This window comes from Anomaloglossus baeobatrachus, chromosome 2 (assembly GCF_048569485.1).
Source record: "Anomaloglossus baeobatrachus isolate aAnoBae1 chromosome 2, aAnoBae1.hap1, whole genome shotgun sequence".
NCBI lineage: Eukaryota > Metazoa > Chordata > Amphibia > Anura > Aromobatidae > Anomaloglossus > Anomaloglossus baeobatrachus.
The window spans coordinates 527849380-527866088 of record NC_134354.1 but is presented as its reverse complement, the minus strand read 5'-3'; the positions used below and the strand labels follow the sequence as shown (position 1 = coordinate 527866088).

The 16709-nt window shown below is 44.7% G+C and overlaps 1 protein-coding gene across 1 annotated transcript in view; it reads left to right on the top strand.

Moving 5' to 3' along the window:
• Positions 1-16709, top strand: part of VWA3B (von Willebrand factor A domain containing 3B) — a 363812-nt gene that overhangs the window by 13605 nt on the left and 333498 nt on the right. The window contains exon 2 of the mRNA XM_075336597.1: positions 15508-15638. Coding sequence (XP_075192712.1) covers positions 15524-15638 — 115 coding nt within the window. The 5' untranslated portion in view covers positions 15508-15523. The remainder of the gene's footprint in view (positions 1-15507; positions 15639-16709) is intronic.

Sequence of the window (16709 nt, the reverse complement as noted above, 5' to 3'; positions counted from 1 at the left end):
TATTTCAGACAAGTTTATTGGAATTATTAACATCTGAGCCACCTTCTGGTGTTTCATCAATATCAAAGGTTCATTTCCCAAATTTAGCATCAGTACCTTGATTTCTCCCTGATGATCTGCCTCTATTACCCCTCCCACCACTATGGCTCCTTTTAACGCTAAGCTAGAACAAGTGGCTATTGGACCATAATGATCCTTTGGTGTATGGCAACCCAATCCTGTTGAAATTGGTTTTACCTTACCTGGGGGTACCACGACAGTTTCCAATGTACTGAGGTCTAAACCTGCTGAATAAGGTGTCGCTCTTTCTGGTGTGCCCAAACAGCTGTACCTTGCCTTGTCAACTGTTGGACTGACTTGTCTGATGGCTGCTGCTTTATCTGCTTCTGAATTAAACAAACGTTCCAGTGAGTTAGTAGGGACATGAGCATCGACATGAAATACAGTGGTCTTGGTAGATTGAATAATCCCTTCAATGTCTTGCCACACTTCCCTGACCATCTCAAACACATTTTGCTGTTCCTCTCCCCAGTGGAACTCATATTTTTTCCTCGTTACTTTGTACAAATGAGCCAACATTTGTCCCAAATGAGGGATATGTTGTCTCCAAAAATCAAACAATCCAATATAAGACTGAGTCTCCTGTTTGGATTTAGGGACCGGAAAATTAATAATTTTCTGTCTGGCATTGGGCAAGATCTCTCTGTGCCCCTTGTTCCACTGAATCCCTAGACATGTTACCACCTGAGACGGTCCTTGAACCTTGGCATCATTGATTTCCCATCCTTTACTCCACATATGAGCAACCAGTTTTGTCAATTGATCTTTCACACTTTGCTTATCTTGTCCTTGTATCATTATATCATTGATACAATGTGAGATCTGCATTTCCTTATGACAAGACATAACCCCAAAGGAGAATTTTCCTTTGGTTAGATTAAGAGTCATCCATTTTAGGACATCAATTCCCAAAATACATTCTGGTATAGGAACTACCAGCACCGTATACTCCTTGATAGGTAAATTACCTATCTTCAAAGCTACCTGTGTCTGAACCCCGGTGATCACTTGACCACCTAGTCCAGCAATTTTTACTCGAGGTCCTTTTATTTTTTCTGGGTTTCCATGAATTAAAGTAGCCTCCGCCCCCGTGTCAATCAAAGCTGGGACTCTTTGAACATTTCCCCCTTTCCAATGTATGCTAAGATTGACGTAGGGACGTTCGTCCCTGTTTATCAATAGGGGGGCTTGGCTGGCTACCTATGGTAAATCACTTCCTTCTGAACTTTCATTTACACAGACTTCAGTCTGTGTATTAGCCCTTCCTTCCGTGACCTTTGTGGCCACGGCTGCAGCCAGTTCTTCCAATGGATAAACTGACTGAAAATCTTCCCAAGACACTTTCTTTGGGGGGTTTTCCCCTTTTCCTTCTGATTTCTTTACCTTGGGGGTTTTTGAACCCCCTTCCACATTTGTAGTGGTCACTTTCTTTGTGGATAGAACTTTCTGTTTGTACAACTTCCAAAATTCTCCTGTCTCCTTTCCATCAATCCTTTCCTTATTGATCCCGGCTTTAAGCAAAGCCTGGAACATGTCTTTGTGAGGCACCCGTGGGGCCTCCCCTACTGATTTCTCTTTACAATCAGGATTGTTTGGCTTACTGTTACCAACATGGCCTCCAGGGGACGATTTATCCCACTGTCCCATATCCTGTAACTCCCTCATCCTCCCTAGAACTACACCGATTGATTCTCCAGTCAGCGCTACAGTTAAGGTTAAAATAACTGTTTTATATGCTGGAGGAGCATGTTTAACCAGCCTATTTCTTATGCTGGCTGTCAATGGGTACTGGAGATAATCATCATCCATTCCCAAAAGAGGAAGAGCATTCCTCATTGCTTCTCCCTTCAGCCTTTCCATACCATCTTTTAAGGTATACCAAGGTTTATCATTGATAGGAAAGTCTGCTTCTGATGGGTATTTGTCCAGAAAAGCATGGGCTAAGATTATAATTAAGTTTTGAGTACCATGCTCATTATGATCAACAAAATAATTTTTTATTGATCTCCGAATTTCTGGGTCCTGAGACATGGTGACAAATTTTGCCACGTCTCCGGCGTCAAAGTGCACTCCACCTCCTCCGAGATCGTACACCCTGACCAACCAGGGAATTTCTCCTTCTCCTGGTTTTTGTCTAAACTGTGTTAAAATGCTATCAACTTCTCCCTGAGAGTAATCTTCAATGGTTACTCGATTTTTTACATGAGGAATTGTTCTCTCATTTATGATGGCATTACCATCTTCGTCATATTGCAGATTCCCCTGACCATCCCGGACATGTTCCCGGATGATCTCATTCTCTGTCCTCTTTAGGCGCCTCCTTATTGGGTTAGCCTGAATCTTCCCTTTATGGTAATCCTCCTCATCAGATGATGAAGATGAATCCCACACATCCCCATCCCAAGTATCGGGATCCCAGTTTATAGAAGCTGAGACGATACTTTTATGTACTTTGGTTTTATTTACTTTTCCTCTTCTTTTCTTGTACTTATTTTGAGCAATTTTGATTTTATTTACCTTTCCTCTTTTCTTGTACTTATTTTGAGCAATTTTTATGGCAGCTTTTTCTGCCACATTCTGATAATGTTCCAATTTATCCTCCAACAGTCTGGTATTACATTCCAGAACTGTTTTCAGGCCACCTAATTCTATCATCTTTTGTTCCATCTGGGAACTTTTCTTCTGCATCTTTAAATTACGCTCATGCATTACACTATATGCACTTGCCAAAATCCAGATGTGCCGTGCTAAAGACACTACATCACCTGTTTTCACAGGGACACTACCGAATACATTCACAACATCAGTAGCTTCACTACCCTTAAGCTTATCCTGCCATTGTTTGCGCCGTGCTAAAGACACTACATCACCTGTTTTCACAGGGACACTACCGAATACATTCACAACATCAGTAGCTTCACTACCCTTAAGCTTATCCTGCCATTGTTTGTGCCGTGCTAAAGACACTACATCACCTGCTTTCACAGGGGCACCACTGAGTACATTCACAACATCAGTAGCTTCACTACCCATAAGCTTGTCCTGCCATTGTTCTGCCAATCCACAAGACACTACATCACCTGTTTTCACAGGGGCACTACTGAGTACATTTACAACATCAGTAGCTTCACAACCCTTGAGCTTATCCTGCCATTGTTTGCGCAGTGCTAAAGACACTACATCACCTGTTTTCACAGGGGCACCACTGAGTACAGTCACAACATCAGTAGCTTCACTACCCATAAGCTTGTCCTGCCATTGTTCTGCCAATCCACAAGACACTACATCACCTGTTTTCACAGGGGCACCACTGAGTACATTCACAACATCAGTAGGTACACAACCCTTAAGCTTATTCTGCCATTGTTCTGCCAATCCACAATTGACCAATTCATGTGCTATAAGATTGTAGGGAGCCTCAATCCAGCCAGGGATCTCCACAACAACCTCCTTAACATTATCCTTACGTTTTCTGAACATTTTGACACTATGCAAAAAGATTGAAAAATATCTGGAAATTTGCCAAATATATGTTTAATTTCTAAATTACAAAAATTTGTTAAATTACTTCTTATAGAAGTAATCCTGCCGACTACGCCAATTTATGTCTTGCTAAATTCTACTAAAAAGGGGGCTGAAAGCCCGTACTTACGAAGCGCTCACTGATATCCTAATCAGGCACGAATACTAATATTCTTTATAGCAAGATACTATTTATTTTAATAGCACATGAATATAATCAATGGTACATAGGCATTTAGAATCTTATAGTCATAGAAACTTATACAATAACAGAAATATGCATCAACATTACCGTTATGTTGTAGCAATCCTTTCACATCGGAGGGAACTCGAGTTAAGATAAGGAATCAACATGGCATGGCATCACAGGAACAGTGCGTACGTACACTTCAATGTCCTGGAAGGTATTGCCCTAACATTAAGCGAGTTCGGTGTATATTTTATAGGAAAATATTGTAGGTTGTGTCTAAATGGTCACCAGCATATGACAGCTGAGTCATGTTCATGTAACTTGACCACAAAATGTTGTAGGTAACGGCAGCTTCCTGCACATTTCCAGCACATCCTGTCAGTTGACAACTGGCTGACCACAGTTTGACCAGTGTTAGTGAAATATTGCAATGAGCCGTAAATTTCATCCTTAAAACTGTCTTTAAGCTAACCACAAGTTTCCTGTAAGTGGAACTGTAAATGTTACTTCCTTTATCTTCAACTGCTTCAAGACATGTATTCCCTGGTCATCATTTTGGCCCTCCAAAGGACATCTTCTTTGATACTGAATTATTGATGGATCAAATAATATCTGGGATCACTCCTATCTTATGATTATGATCTGATTCCTATCTAATCACACATTCTTTCAGTCATATCACATTGGTATCACAGTTACTAAACTCTCCCCTCTCCAATCCATTCTGAATGCTGCAGCCAGGATCATTTTCCTCTGCAACCGCTTCACTGATGCCTCTGCTCTTTGCCAGTCATTGCACTGGTTGCCTATCCACTACAGAATCCAACATTAAACTTATCACTCTCACTCACAAAGCTCTCCACGGTTCCGCACCGCCCTACATCTCCTCCCTCATCTCTGTCTATCACCCCACCCATGCCCTCCGCTCTGCTAATGACCTAAGACTGACATCCTCAACAATTCGAACCTCCCACTCCCGTCTTCAAGATTTCTCACGAGTTGCGCCTATGCTCTGGAACACACTACCAAGAGCAATCCGATTAATTCCCAACATCCACACCTTTAAACGGGCCCTAAAAACACATTTCTTTAGACTAGCCTATCACCTCACTGCCCTGATCTAATCTAGACTCTTTCTGCCCTTCATAACAAAAAATGTACTTCCAATTCTTGTCCCCTGTACCGGTATAAATTCTGGCCAATGACTGGTTCATGCAGCTGGTTTTGAATACCCTTTTAAATCGATGGCCGGACCATATATAACAAGCTTTGCTCCCCCATTCACCTTTTGTGCCTCCCCTATTTCCTCATAGACTGTAAGCTTACAAGCAGGGCCCTCACTCCTCCTGGTATATTAATTTTTGTTTTTTTGTATTGTCTCAAATTGTCTGTACATGTCCCCTCTGAATTGTAAAGCGCTGCGGAATATGTTGGCACTATAGAAATAAAACTTATTATTATTATTAACTCAAAGAATAAAGCTGTCTCATCACTTTTACCGCAAGGTGAATAGAGTGAAAAAAAAATCCTGAAATGCTGTTTCTTCTTGATTCTTCCTCACAAAAAACGGAATAGAGAAAGATTAAAAAATATTATGTGTCCCAAAATGGTACCAATAAAAACTCTAACTCATCCTGTGAATAGCATGAGCACACATGACTGTCAGCAGAAAAATAAAATCTATAGCCTTCAAAATTCGATGATTCAAAAAGCATTATTTTGTAAAAAAAAACAAAAACATTTGTTAGAGTGATAGTCGCCAAACCTAAAAACAAATATATAAATCTGTTATCACTGAAATCATAGTGACCTGAGGACTAAAGCCACCCTATCACTTAGGGGTGCTTTGCACACTACGACATCGCAGGTGCGATGTCGGTGGGGTCATGTCGAAAGTGAAGCACTTCCTGCGTCGCTCTCGACATCTTAACGTGTAAATCCTAGATGATACGATTAACGAGCGCAAAATCGTTGTAATCATATCATCGGTGTAGCGTCGGCGAATTCCATAATTACGCTGACGCGACGGTCCGTTGTTGTTCCTCGCTCCTGCGGCAGCACACATCGCTGTGTGTGAAGTCGCAGGAGCGAGGAACATCTACCTGCATCACCGCGGCTCCCGTCGGCTATGCGGAAGGAAGGAGGTGGGCGGGATGTTTACATCCCGCTCATCTCTGCCCCTCCGCTCCTATTGGCCGCCTGCCGCTTCACGTCGCAGTGACGCCGCACGACCCGCCCCCTTAGTAAGGAGGCGGGTCGCCGGCTAGAGCGACGTCGCATGGCAGGTGAGTGCATGTGAAGCAGCCGTAGCGATAATATTATCGCTACGGCAGCTATCACAATGATATCGCAGCTGCGACGGGGGCGGGAACTATCACGATGTCGTAGTGTGCAAAGTACCACTTATACTTCAAGGTGAACATAAAAAAAAAAAATACTGCTGTTGATTTCTTTATTCTGGCTCCCAACAGATCTTAGTATGGCGTGAGCTTACACTAGGGATTATGTGTAAATCTCTGAAAAATACAATTCAGACAAAAATCCTAATGGAAAATTCACTGTAATGAGGCAGAGGGAGTCAATTTGAATTCCCGTTTGGTCTGTGGTCCTGCGATGGCCATCTTTTTAGGTGTCCTTTTAGGCATGCGCAAAAGTGCCATCATCAACAGTTTTGTTCACCTTTAAAAAAACGGACACTGCTGAACAGAGGTCAAACAGAGTCTGGAGTAATTCTGCTGCCTCATTAGTGAATAGATCTATTGGGGGTTTCACCTGAATCACGTATTTTGGAGCTGTAGATGGATACCCCGATGTAAGTGCTCAGCATAGCGCATGGGATAAATGTGGACTGATCCAAAATGTTCTGTACCAAAATCATCACAAAATAGTATTCAACTCAACTCACAGAAACAAAAGTCCCCACTCAAGTCCATCATTTGTTAACGGAAATATTGGGGTCTTCCATGTTATTGGTAACACAAAAGCGCTATGGATCCCCCCACCCCCCTCTCAAAAGAGAAATCTGGAAAAATCTGTGCTTCTAATTCCAAAAGCTCTCCTCCCTTCTGAGCCCCACAATGTGCCTAAACCATAGTTTGTGGGGGTTTCCCCTGTTCTGGCACTTAGGGACTCTGCAAATGGACCGCTCCAAAAATCAAATAGTGCTCCTTCCCTCCCGAGACCTGCAGTGTGGCCAAACAGTACTGTACAGTCACATGTGGGGTATTGCCACATTCAGGAGAAATTGTGTAACACATTATGGGTAGTGATGGGCAGACCCTGACTGTAAAAGTCCTGATCCACGCGGATTCAACGGTACCTGGGTGTCGAACCCGGGCCTGGGATTCTGGGTATTCTGGGTATTGATCCGGATCTGGCACTGGGGAAATTTAAAAAAAATATAAAGGAAACAAAGACAATAAGAATGAAGCAAGCGCATCATACTTACGGAGGCTCCGGAATGGCTGTACACTGCTTCCGCGGCCTATCCTTCACTTCCTGGGCCGCTCGTTATTGCTTATCCATACGCCCACTGGCCGTCCTGGCCTCTGTGATTGGTTGCAGTCAGAAGCGCCCCCAGTCTGTGTGACAGCACCTGACTGCAACCAATCACAGGCGCTGTGTGCGGATCTATATCGTGGTATAAAAATAAATAAACAAATTGGCATAGGGTCCCCCTGTATTATGATACCCACCACAAATAAAGCCTACGGCTACCGGCTGTAGCCCGCAGCTGTGCGCTTCTCCTGGCTGTGTATCAAAATAGGAGAAACCGCATGAGGAATTAAAAAAAAAATTGGTGTGCGATGCCACAATTTTCATACCCAGCCATGATAAAGCTCGACAGCTGGGGGCTGGTATTCTCATTCTGGGGATGCCCATGCTTATTGGCCCTCCCCCAGCCTAAAAATAGCAGTCTGAGGCCACCCAGGATTGTCGTATCCATTAGATGCGACAATCCCAGCGCTTAACCCGGCTTTTCCGGATTGCCCTGGTGCGGTGGCAATCGAGGTAATAAGGGGTTAATAACAACCCACATCTGCCACTAAGCCATAGATTAGTAATGGGAGGCTTAATTAAGACCCGGCATTACTAATCTGTAAGTGAAAGTAAATAAACACAAACACCACTTTATTAACCCCCAAAACACTCTTGCAGGTTAGACGTAATCCACACAAAGTCCCACAACGATTCCATCTCTGCTACATATCTGAAGTTACGGCGCACGATCATGGCCATGGTACAAGACTAAATGCTGTGTGGTTCAGACAGAGAATGAATGAGCCACGAGATCAGTTTTGACATCACTCTAGTTATTTGTGGTCCCAGCGGGAGGTTTCCACGGTCTTCCATTTGTAACTGCAGGTAACCTGATCTCAGGGGACTTCAGGTGACCTCAGTAAACTCAGATGCAAAGACCTGCATCTCCTGGCAGAAGACAGCATTTTTTTGCCAAGAGATGCACATTTGGTGCTGAAAGTTTTACACCATATTACTGCTCCCAATCTACACCTCCTGGCAAAAAACTACATCACTATTGCATCATACTGCATGTGATTTGGATACATTTTTTTGCCAGAAGGAGTAGATTGGGTGCAGGAATATGGTGTAACAATTTCAGCACCACATTAAATTTTTACACCATATTTATGCAACCAATCTACACCTCCTGGCAAAAAATGCATCAAAACCGCATGAGGTATGATGTGCTAGTGATGCTATTTTTTTTGCCAGGAAGTGTAGAATAGGTGCAGGAATGTGGTGTAAAAATTTCAGCACCAAATCTGCATCTCTTGGCAAAAAAAACGCAGTTTTCTGTCAGGAGATGCAGGTGAGTTCACTAAATTTAATGAGGTTACCTGAGGTCCTCTGAGGTCAGGTTACCTGTGGTCACTGCTGGAGGATTCCAGCAGTGACCACAACTAATCTGAGTGATGTTACCGCTGATCACTGCGGTTCATTCATTCTCTGCCTGGTGCTCACAGTGGGCAGTCATGTTCCATGATCGCACGCTGTCAGTTCAGATGTAGAAGAGCTGCAATCTTTGTGGGACCTTGTGTGGATTACGTTGGACCTGCAGGGGTGTTTTGGGGGTTAATAAAGTGGCGAAAAAGTGAAGGGTTTTTTGTATTTTATTCCAAAGAAAGGATTTTTTCAGTGTTTGTGTTTATTTACCTTCACTTACCGCTTAGTAATGTGGGGTCTCATAGACCCTCCACGTTACTAATCTAGGGCTTAGTGGCAGGTGTGGGCTGCCATTAACCTCTTATATTACCACAATTGCCACAGCACCAGGGCAATAGCGAATAGCTGGGTAAAGTGCCGGGCTTGTCGCATTTACTAATTTATTTTTATACCACAATAGATGCATTATTTACCCTAGAACGCGCAATCATAGATATCTACCATAGACAACAAGTAACCTAGCAGGCCTGCGAGGCCCCAGGTATGCGTTCTAGGGTTAAAACAAAATCCATAAAGAAAAAACAGCTAATATCCACCTATGGAAAAAAAACATTTAAGTGGTCCATCAGGTGTAGCAACGTCCACAAATTAAATATGCAAAAAAAGGAGGAAAAGCGGATAAGAGTTGCAAGAAAATATTTTCAATTTCTGATTTTAATAGTATGTAACAATAATAGGATGAGAGCAGCACACCTGCTAGCAAAATATCACAAAATGACACAAAAATGCTCTATAAATAGTCATATACATTTACATCAATACAAAAAAGACCCTACAGTCAGTAAATCTACATCATATATCAGCAAAGACTCAATGGCATCATAATAGGTGGTTTCTAAAGCGGGCTTTGCACACTACGACATCGCAGGCCGATGCTGCGATGCCGAGTGCGATAGTCCCCGCCCCCGTCGCAGCAGCGATATGTGGTGATAGCTGGCGTAGCGAAAATTATCGCTACGCCAGCTTCACACACACACTCACCTGCCGTGCGACGTCCCTGTGGCCGGCGACCCGCCTCCTTGTTAAGGGGGCGGGTCGTGCGGCGTCACTGTGACGTCACACGGCAGGCGGCCAATCGGAGCGGAGGGGCGGACATGAGCAGGATGTAAACATCCTGCCCACCTCCTTCCTTCCGCATAACCTACGGAAGCCGCAGTGACGCCGGTAGGAGATGTTCCTCGCTCCTGCGGCTTCACACACAGCGATGTGTGCTGCCGCAGGAGCGAGGAACAACATCGGACTGTCGCGTCAGCGTAATTATGAATTACGCCGACGCTGCACCGATGATACGATTACGACGCTTTTGCGCTCGTTAATCGTATCATCTAGGATTTACACACTGCGATGTCGCATGCGATGCCGGAAGTGCGTCATTTTCAATTTGACCCCACCGACATCGCACCTGCGATGTCGCAGTGTGCAAAGCCCGCCTAACAATGCAGGAGCACACCATATGAATATACAAAAAACATACCTAACAGAGCACAATTGTCATATGGAATAAAATGCCAACAGTACAAAGGGAAAGGGGAGGGAATTCCCATGGGGAATTTTCTTGAAACTGTTGTCCGCCTTTCCTCCTTTTTTTTGCATGACAAATTCATGTAGAGTCTGTTGTTGGAAGCGTCAAACACACTCACTCGGGGTAGGGGTGCGTGTGACTGCAACCAATCACAGAACGCTGGTGGGTGGGGAAAGCAGTGCATATGCATGAATGATAATGCGCAGTACCGGAAGGGAATGAGCGACCGTGGGAGCAGTGTACATATGTGCCAGAGCCTCGGCAAGTATAGCGCACTTGCTCCCATCCTCTTATCCCTACTACCAACATTTTTAATCCTCGGATTCTGGTCCCCATAGACTTATATGAGGACCAGAATCTGGCAGAAAACCAGATTTTAAAAACCGGATCATCGGGATCCACTGATCATGGTTATGTGCCAGTCCGTTCAGCACTAATTATGGTGCCTTTTTTTACCTAGTCCACTTGTGAAAACAAATTTAGTGGGAAAAATTTAATTAATTTTTCTTCACTGCCCAATAGTATAACATTTTATGACACACCTGTAATATCAATATGCTCACTGCCCCTCTAGATTAATTCATTAAGGGGTGCAGTTTGTAAAATGGGGTCACTTGAGGGGGTTTCTGCTTTTATGGCATCTCAGGGGATCTGCCAATGTGACATGGCACCTTAAACCATTCCAACTAAATCTGAACTCAAATATGACTCCTTCCTTTCTTTATTTTGTACTGTGCCTCAAAAGTAGTTTTTGCCTACATGTGGGGTATTGGCGTACTCAGGAGAAATTGCACAACAAATTGTCTGGTGCATTATCTCCTTTTACTCTAATGAAATTGAAAAATTTGGGATTAAAGCAACATTTTTATATTTAAAAATGTATTTTTTATTTTTATTTCTTACCCCACTCCAAAGACATACAGATAGGGAATTTAGATTGTGAGCCCGAATGGGGGCAGTGTTCCTTATGTATGTAAAGCGCTGCGGAATATGTTAGTGTACCACCCTGCGCTCGGTGGCAACCGAACCGCTCAGATCCGGACTCGCCGCTTGGTGGCTCGAGCGTCTCCGGACCCGGGGGCCCCGTGGTCCATTTTGATCTGAAAGAGGGGGGGGCTGGCGCTTTAAGGGGACGTAGGTGTACGGCCGGAGCCGTGTTTGAGTTCGTGACGCCACCCACGGGTTATGGTGAAGGTGGACACCACCGCTGCGTTTACTGGGCACCCTGGGGAGATGTTGCGCAGCAAGATGTTAACCCCTCCATGGGTAGGGATGATGGCCCCGGGACCCGTTTGGTGTTGTGTGGTTGGGTGGTGCAGGGAGGTGCGCGGCCGGAGGGCACTGTTGTACTCATGATTAGTAACACACACAAGTCTCTGGTAAACCAAGTTGATGGTGGTCGGTGCCCGCAGCCGACTGTGTCGGGTCCCCCACCCGGTTGGTGGTCTCTGCCTTTTTCCTGCACCGTGTTGTGTGTCTGTGGACTGCCTGCGCTTCAGCAACGGGAGTCTGCTCCCCGGCTTTGTGAATGTCGGGAGAGCCCTTTTGCCCGCAGACGCTGGCCCGTGGGATCTCTCTGCCTGTGCGGTGGCTTTCTATCCCCCTCGTTTGGCTGTTGTCTTCAGTTGGGACTTTGGGTGGGAAAGGACCTATAGTCCAGACCGCAATCAGTTAATTAACTCGGTCCAGTGGCTCCTGGACCTCGTTTCAGGGTCTGAGTACCCCCCTTTGTGCTCCGGTTTCCGAGTCGGTTCCCCGGGTCGGTGCCAGCGGGCCACTACCCTGTCCCAGTCCAGCACGGTTCCACCGAGCCGTCTTCCCGGCTCCTGCAGGCTGAGGCCACCGCTTGCCTCCTAGCCAAAGGTGCCCGGGCTCCAACCCTGGCACCTGTCAGACTGCCGCAGACCTGGGCACAGGCCTGCTTCCACTCTCCTTCACTCCTAACAACTAATCTGCTGTTTTTCCCGCCTCAGGCTCTCTGGACTCCTCGGTGGGCGGGGCCAACCGCCTGGCTCCGCCCCCTGGTGTGAACATCAAGCCCTGAGAGAGGTGACTAGGGTTTTACTGGTTGGCTGGTGACACCTTATTAGGGGATAGGTGTTGTGCGGGGCGCTATCTGTGACTACCTGGCTAGTCCAGGGCGTCACATTAGCGCTATATAAAAATAAAGATTTATTTATTATTTTTTTTTATTTTCACAGCTCAACGTTATAAAATTCTAGATAAATTCTTTGAGGGGTGTAGTTTCTAAATGTGGTCTCTTTTGGGGGAGCTCCACTTTTTAGGCACATCAGGGCTGGTCAGGAGCAGGGCCAGTGAGGAGACTCAGACATCCCCACCATTAGGGGTATCTTTGAGAATAGGTATAGCACAGGACCCCCTAATGTGAGGGTCATCTTAGAGGGCCTGGTTTCCTGCTAACCCCAAAGTCCCACGGGACCTATTGTTTCCAAAATGGCATTACTTGTGGGGGGTTTCCACTGTTTAAGCACTTCAGGGGCTTTCCAAATGTGACATGGCGTTTGCTAACGATTCTACACAATTTTGCGTTCAAAAAGTCAAATGGCACTCCTTACTTTCCGAACCCTGGGATATTGGCAGATACAGGAGAAATTGCACAATAAATTGTATGGTGAATTTTCTCCTGTAAAGGTGGCGTTACACGCTACGATATATCGTGTGATCGCATGAGCGATCGCAGCCACCCCTGTCGTTTATGCTTCACGGGCAATTCGTTGCTGTTGGCGGCGAACATCCTCTTCCTGAAGGGGGTAGGACGTTTGCCGTTACAGCGACGTCACACAGCGGCCGCCCAATAGAAGCGGAGGGGCGGAGATGAGTGGCCGGAACACCCAACCCACCTCCTTCCTTCATCATTGCCGGCGGGAAGCAGGTAAGCTGTGTTCGTCGTTCCCAGGGTGTCACACGTAGCGATGTGTGCTGCCTCAGGAGCGACGAACAACCGGCGCGCAGAAGGAGGAACGAAATTATGAAAATGAGCGACGTGTCAACGAGCAACGATAAGGTGAGTATTTTTGCTCGTTAACAGTCGTTCGGAGGTGTCACACGCTACAACATCTCTAACGGTGCCAGATGTGCGTCACAAATTCCGTGACCCCGACGACATATCGTTAGATATGTCGTAGCGTGTGACGGGGCCTTTAGTCTTGTGAAAATGAAAGATTTGAGGTTAAAGTAATATTTTTGTGAGAAAAGTAAAATTTTCATTTTTTCCTTCCATATTGCTTTTGTTCCCATGAAGCACGTAAAAGGTTAATAAATGTCTTGGACATGGTTCTGAGCAATTTGAGGGGTGCAGTTTTTATAATGGCGTCATTTTTGGGTATTTTTTGTCACATAGACCCCTCAAAGTCACTTAAAATGATGACATTAAAAAAATAGTTTTGCAAATTTTGTTGGAAAAATTAGAAATTGCTGATAAACTTCCTAACAAAATAACCCTGATATTTCAAAAATTGTGCTGGTGTATAGTAGACATGTGGGAAATGTTCTTTATTAACTATTTTGTGTGACATTACTCACTGGTTTAAGGGCAGAAAAATTCAAATTTTGAAAGTTGCAAAATTTTCAATTTTTTTTCCAAATTTCCAATATTTGCACAAATAAAGCCTAAAAATATTGTCCTAAATTTACCACTATCATGAAGTACAATATGTCACGAAAAAAACATTCTCAGATTCCCTGGGATCCGTTGAAGCGTTCCAAAGATATAACCTGTCAAAGTGATACTGGTCAGAATTGAAAAAAATTGGCCCAATCATGAAGATGAAAATGGGCTCGGATGTGAAAGGGGTTAAGGACCTGTGTCTGGCCCCCTCCATTATATCTCACTTTCTTTTGGTATACATATTCACACATTAATATAAAGTCCATATGTTCATAAATATACGTGATGCACACATACAGTAGTACACAAGCATATACATAGTACAGTTGTGTCGCAAAATTTTGGTTTTCAGTTTGCTGATTCAGTATGTTTAGTTCTTTTGCTCAGATGTGTCTATGCTTACTGAAGTACACTTGGAAGCATTTCAGAAGTTTTGACACCCTTACTAACAAATACATGAAGTTTGTATAAAGACTCAATATATACTGTGTTGACGCTTATTTTTCATGACTTCTCCAATTCCCCCCTGCCGTATGTGCAAACCCTGACAAATGATAACCTAATCATGTCTAATCACTTCTTGCAGTTTATCACAATATTTTTTGGATTGATGCAGAAGCCCCACTTTTGTGATTGTGAGTCTCCCAGTGATCACTCTATATTTTCCTTACTGTGTACAGGTGACATATCTTTCTTGTGATAACCCCTTTATCATTTTTTGACAAGGTGATGTCTAAAGCTGGTGTCACACACAGCGACAACGACAACGACGTCGCTGCTACGTCACCATTTTCTGTGACGTTGCAGCGACGTCCCATCGCTGTCGCTGTGTGTGACATCCAGCAACGACCTGGCCCCTGCTGTGAGGTCGCAGGTCGTTGCTGAATGTCCAGCTTCATTTTTTGGTCGTCACTCTCCCGCTGTGACACACACATCGCTGTGTGTGACAGCGAGAGAGCGACGAAATGAAGCGAGCAGGGAGCAGGAGCCGGCGTCTGGCAGCTGCGAAGCTGTAACCAGCGTAAACATCGGGTAACCAAGGGAAGCCCTTTCCCTGGTTACCCGATATTTACCTTGGTTACCAGCCTCCGCCCTTGCTGCCAGCGCCGGCTCCTGCACTGTGACATGTGGCTGCAGTACGCATCGGGTAATTAACCCGATGTATACTGTAGCAAGGAGAGCAAGGAGCCAGCGCTAAGCAGTACGCGCGGCTCCCTGCTCTCTGCAGTGTGACATGTAGCTGCAGCACACATCGGGTTAATTAACCTGATGTGTACTGTACCTAGGAGAGCAAGGAGCCAGCGCTAAGCGCGGATCCCTGCTCTCTGCACATGTAGCACAGCGACGTTATGATCGCTGCTTATGCTGTGTTTGACAGCTAAGCAGCGATCATAACAGCGACTTACAAGGTCGCTGTTACGTCACAGAAAATGGTGACGTAACAGCGACGTCGTTGTCGCTGTCGCTTAGTGTGACCCCAGCTTAACAACCGGCTGTCCAATCTTAGTATCCTCTTTCAAATTGTCTAAGAATCCTTTAGCAGCTCCTTGCGGGAAACAACTAGACTGTCAGCAGCCTGGAAAGGAATTGTACTGAATTTATATTATTTCCTTTTATCAGATAACAGTTGTCAAATATGGAAGCAACAGCGCAGGTTTCATCTACAATATGGCTGCAGTGTTATGGCCTCAGTAAGAAGAAACTAACAAGGCCTATAATCCTGGCCCGGCTTGGTTTCCAGCAGAAGCAAGGTTGGTCTGACCATACTTTTCATTTGTATATCTAGACAAACCGTCAGCAGAATGGAGGCAGCAGTTTGTAGCAGTCTGTAATCTGACTACATAAGAGCAGTTAGAACTTGCTGTCAGGTTGACAAATTAATTATGAGGAATTTGGAATCCCTACTTCTTCCCTACATTATTGTTATCATCATTATTCTCACACTTATAAAGGACAGGATTCTTGTACTGCTATATTAAGCCTCGTCAGTTCTGTATTTATTCTTAAAGGGGTTGCCCACTACTAGTATAGTAGTAGTATAGTATACATATTTACCAGGATGTGGACATATATACCAGGATGGGGCCAAGGATTGGAGACATATATACCAGGAAGGGGACATATTTAATGGTATGGGGAACATATACACCAGGAGGGGCCCTAGATGGGGACATATATACCATGAAGGGGACATATTTACCCAAATGTGCACATATTTACGAGGATGGGGTCCAGGTTGGGGACGTATTTACCAGGAATGAGACATGTTTACCAGGATGTGTATCTATACACCAGGAGGGGCCCAGGATGGGTACATATTTAGCAGGATGGCGACATATATGCAAGGAAAGGAACATATTTGCCAGGATGGAGAAATATATACCAGGAGGGTCCAGGATGGGGACATATATACCAGGACAGAAACATACTATATTAACCATATATACAAGAAAAAGAACATATTTGCCAGAATGGGGACTCATATACAAGGAGGGGCCCAGGATGGGTACATATAAACCAGGATTTGCCCAGGAGGAAGATCATATATACAAGCATGGGGCCCATGAAGAGGAGATATTTACCAGGATGAGGTCCAGTATATGTATACCATGATGGGGACATATATACCAGGAAGAGGCCTAAGATAAGGACATATATACCAGGAGGGGGCATACAGTATGTGAATCAATTACATGAAGGTAATGGTAAAGCACTGACCAACATGAAAAAGATGCAGCAGCCAAGGGCTTAAATAAAGTAGGTACTGGTATTGCAATCGCATGCATGCGTTGATAACTAGGGTGTCCAACACGTCCCTTTGG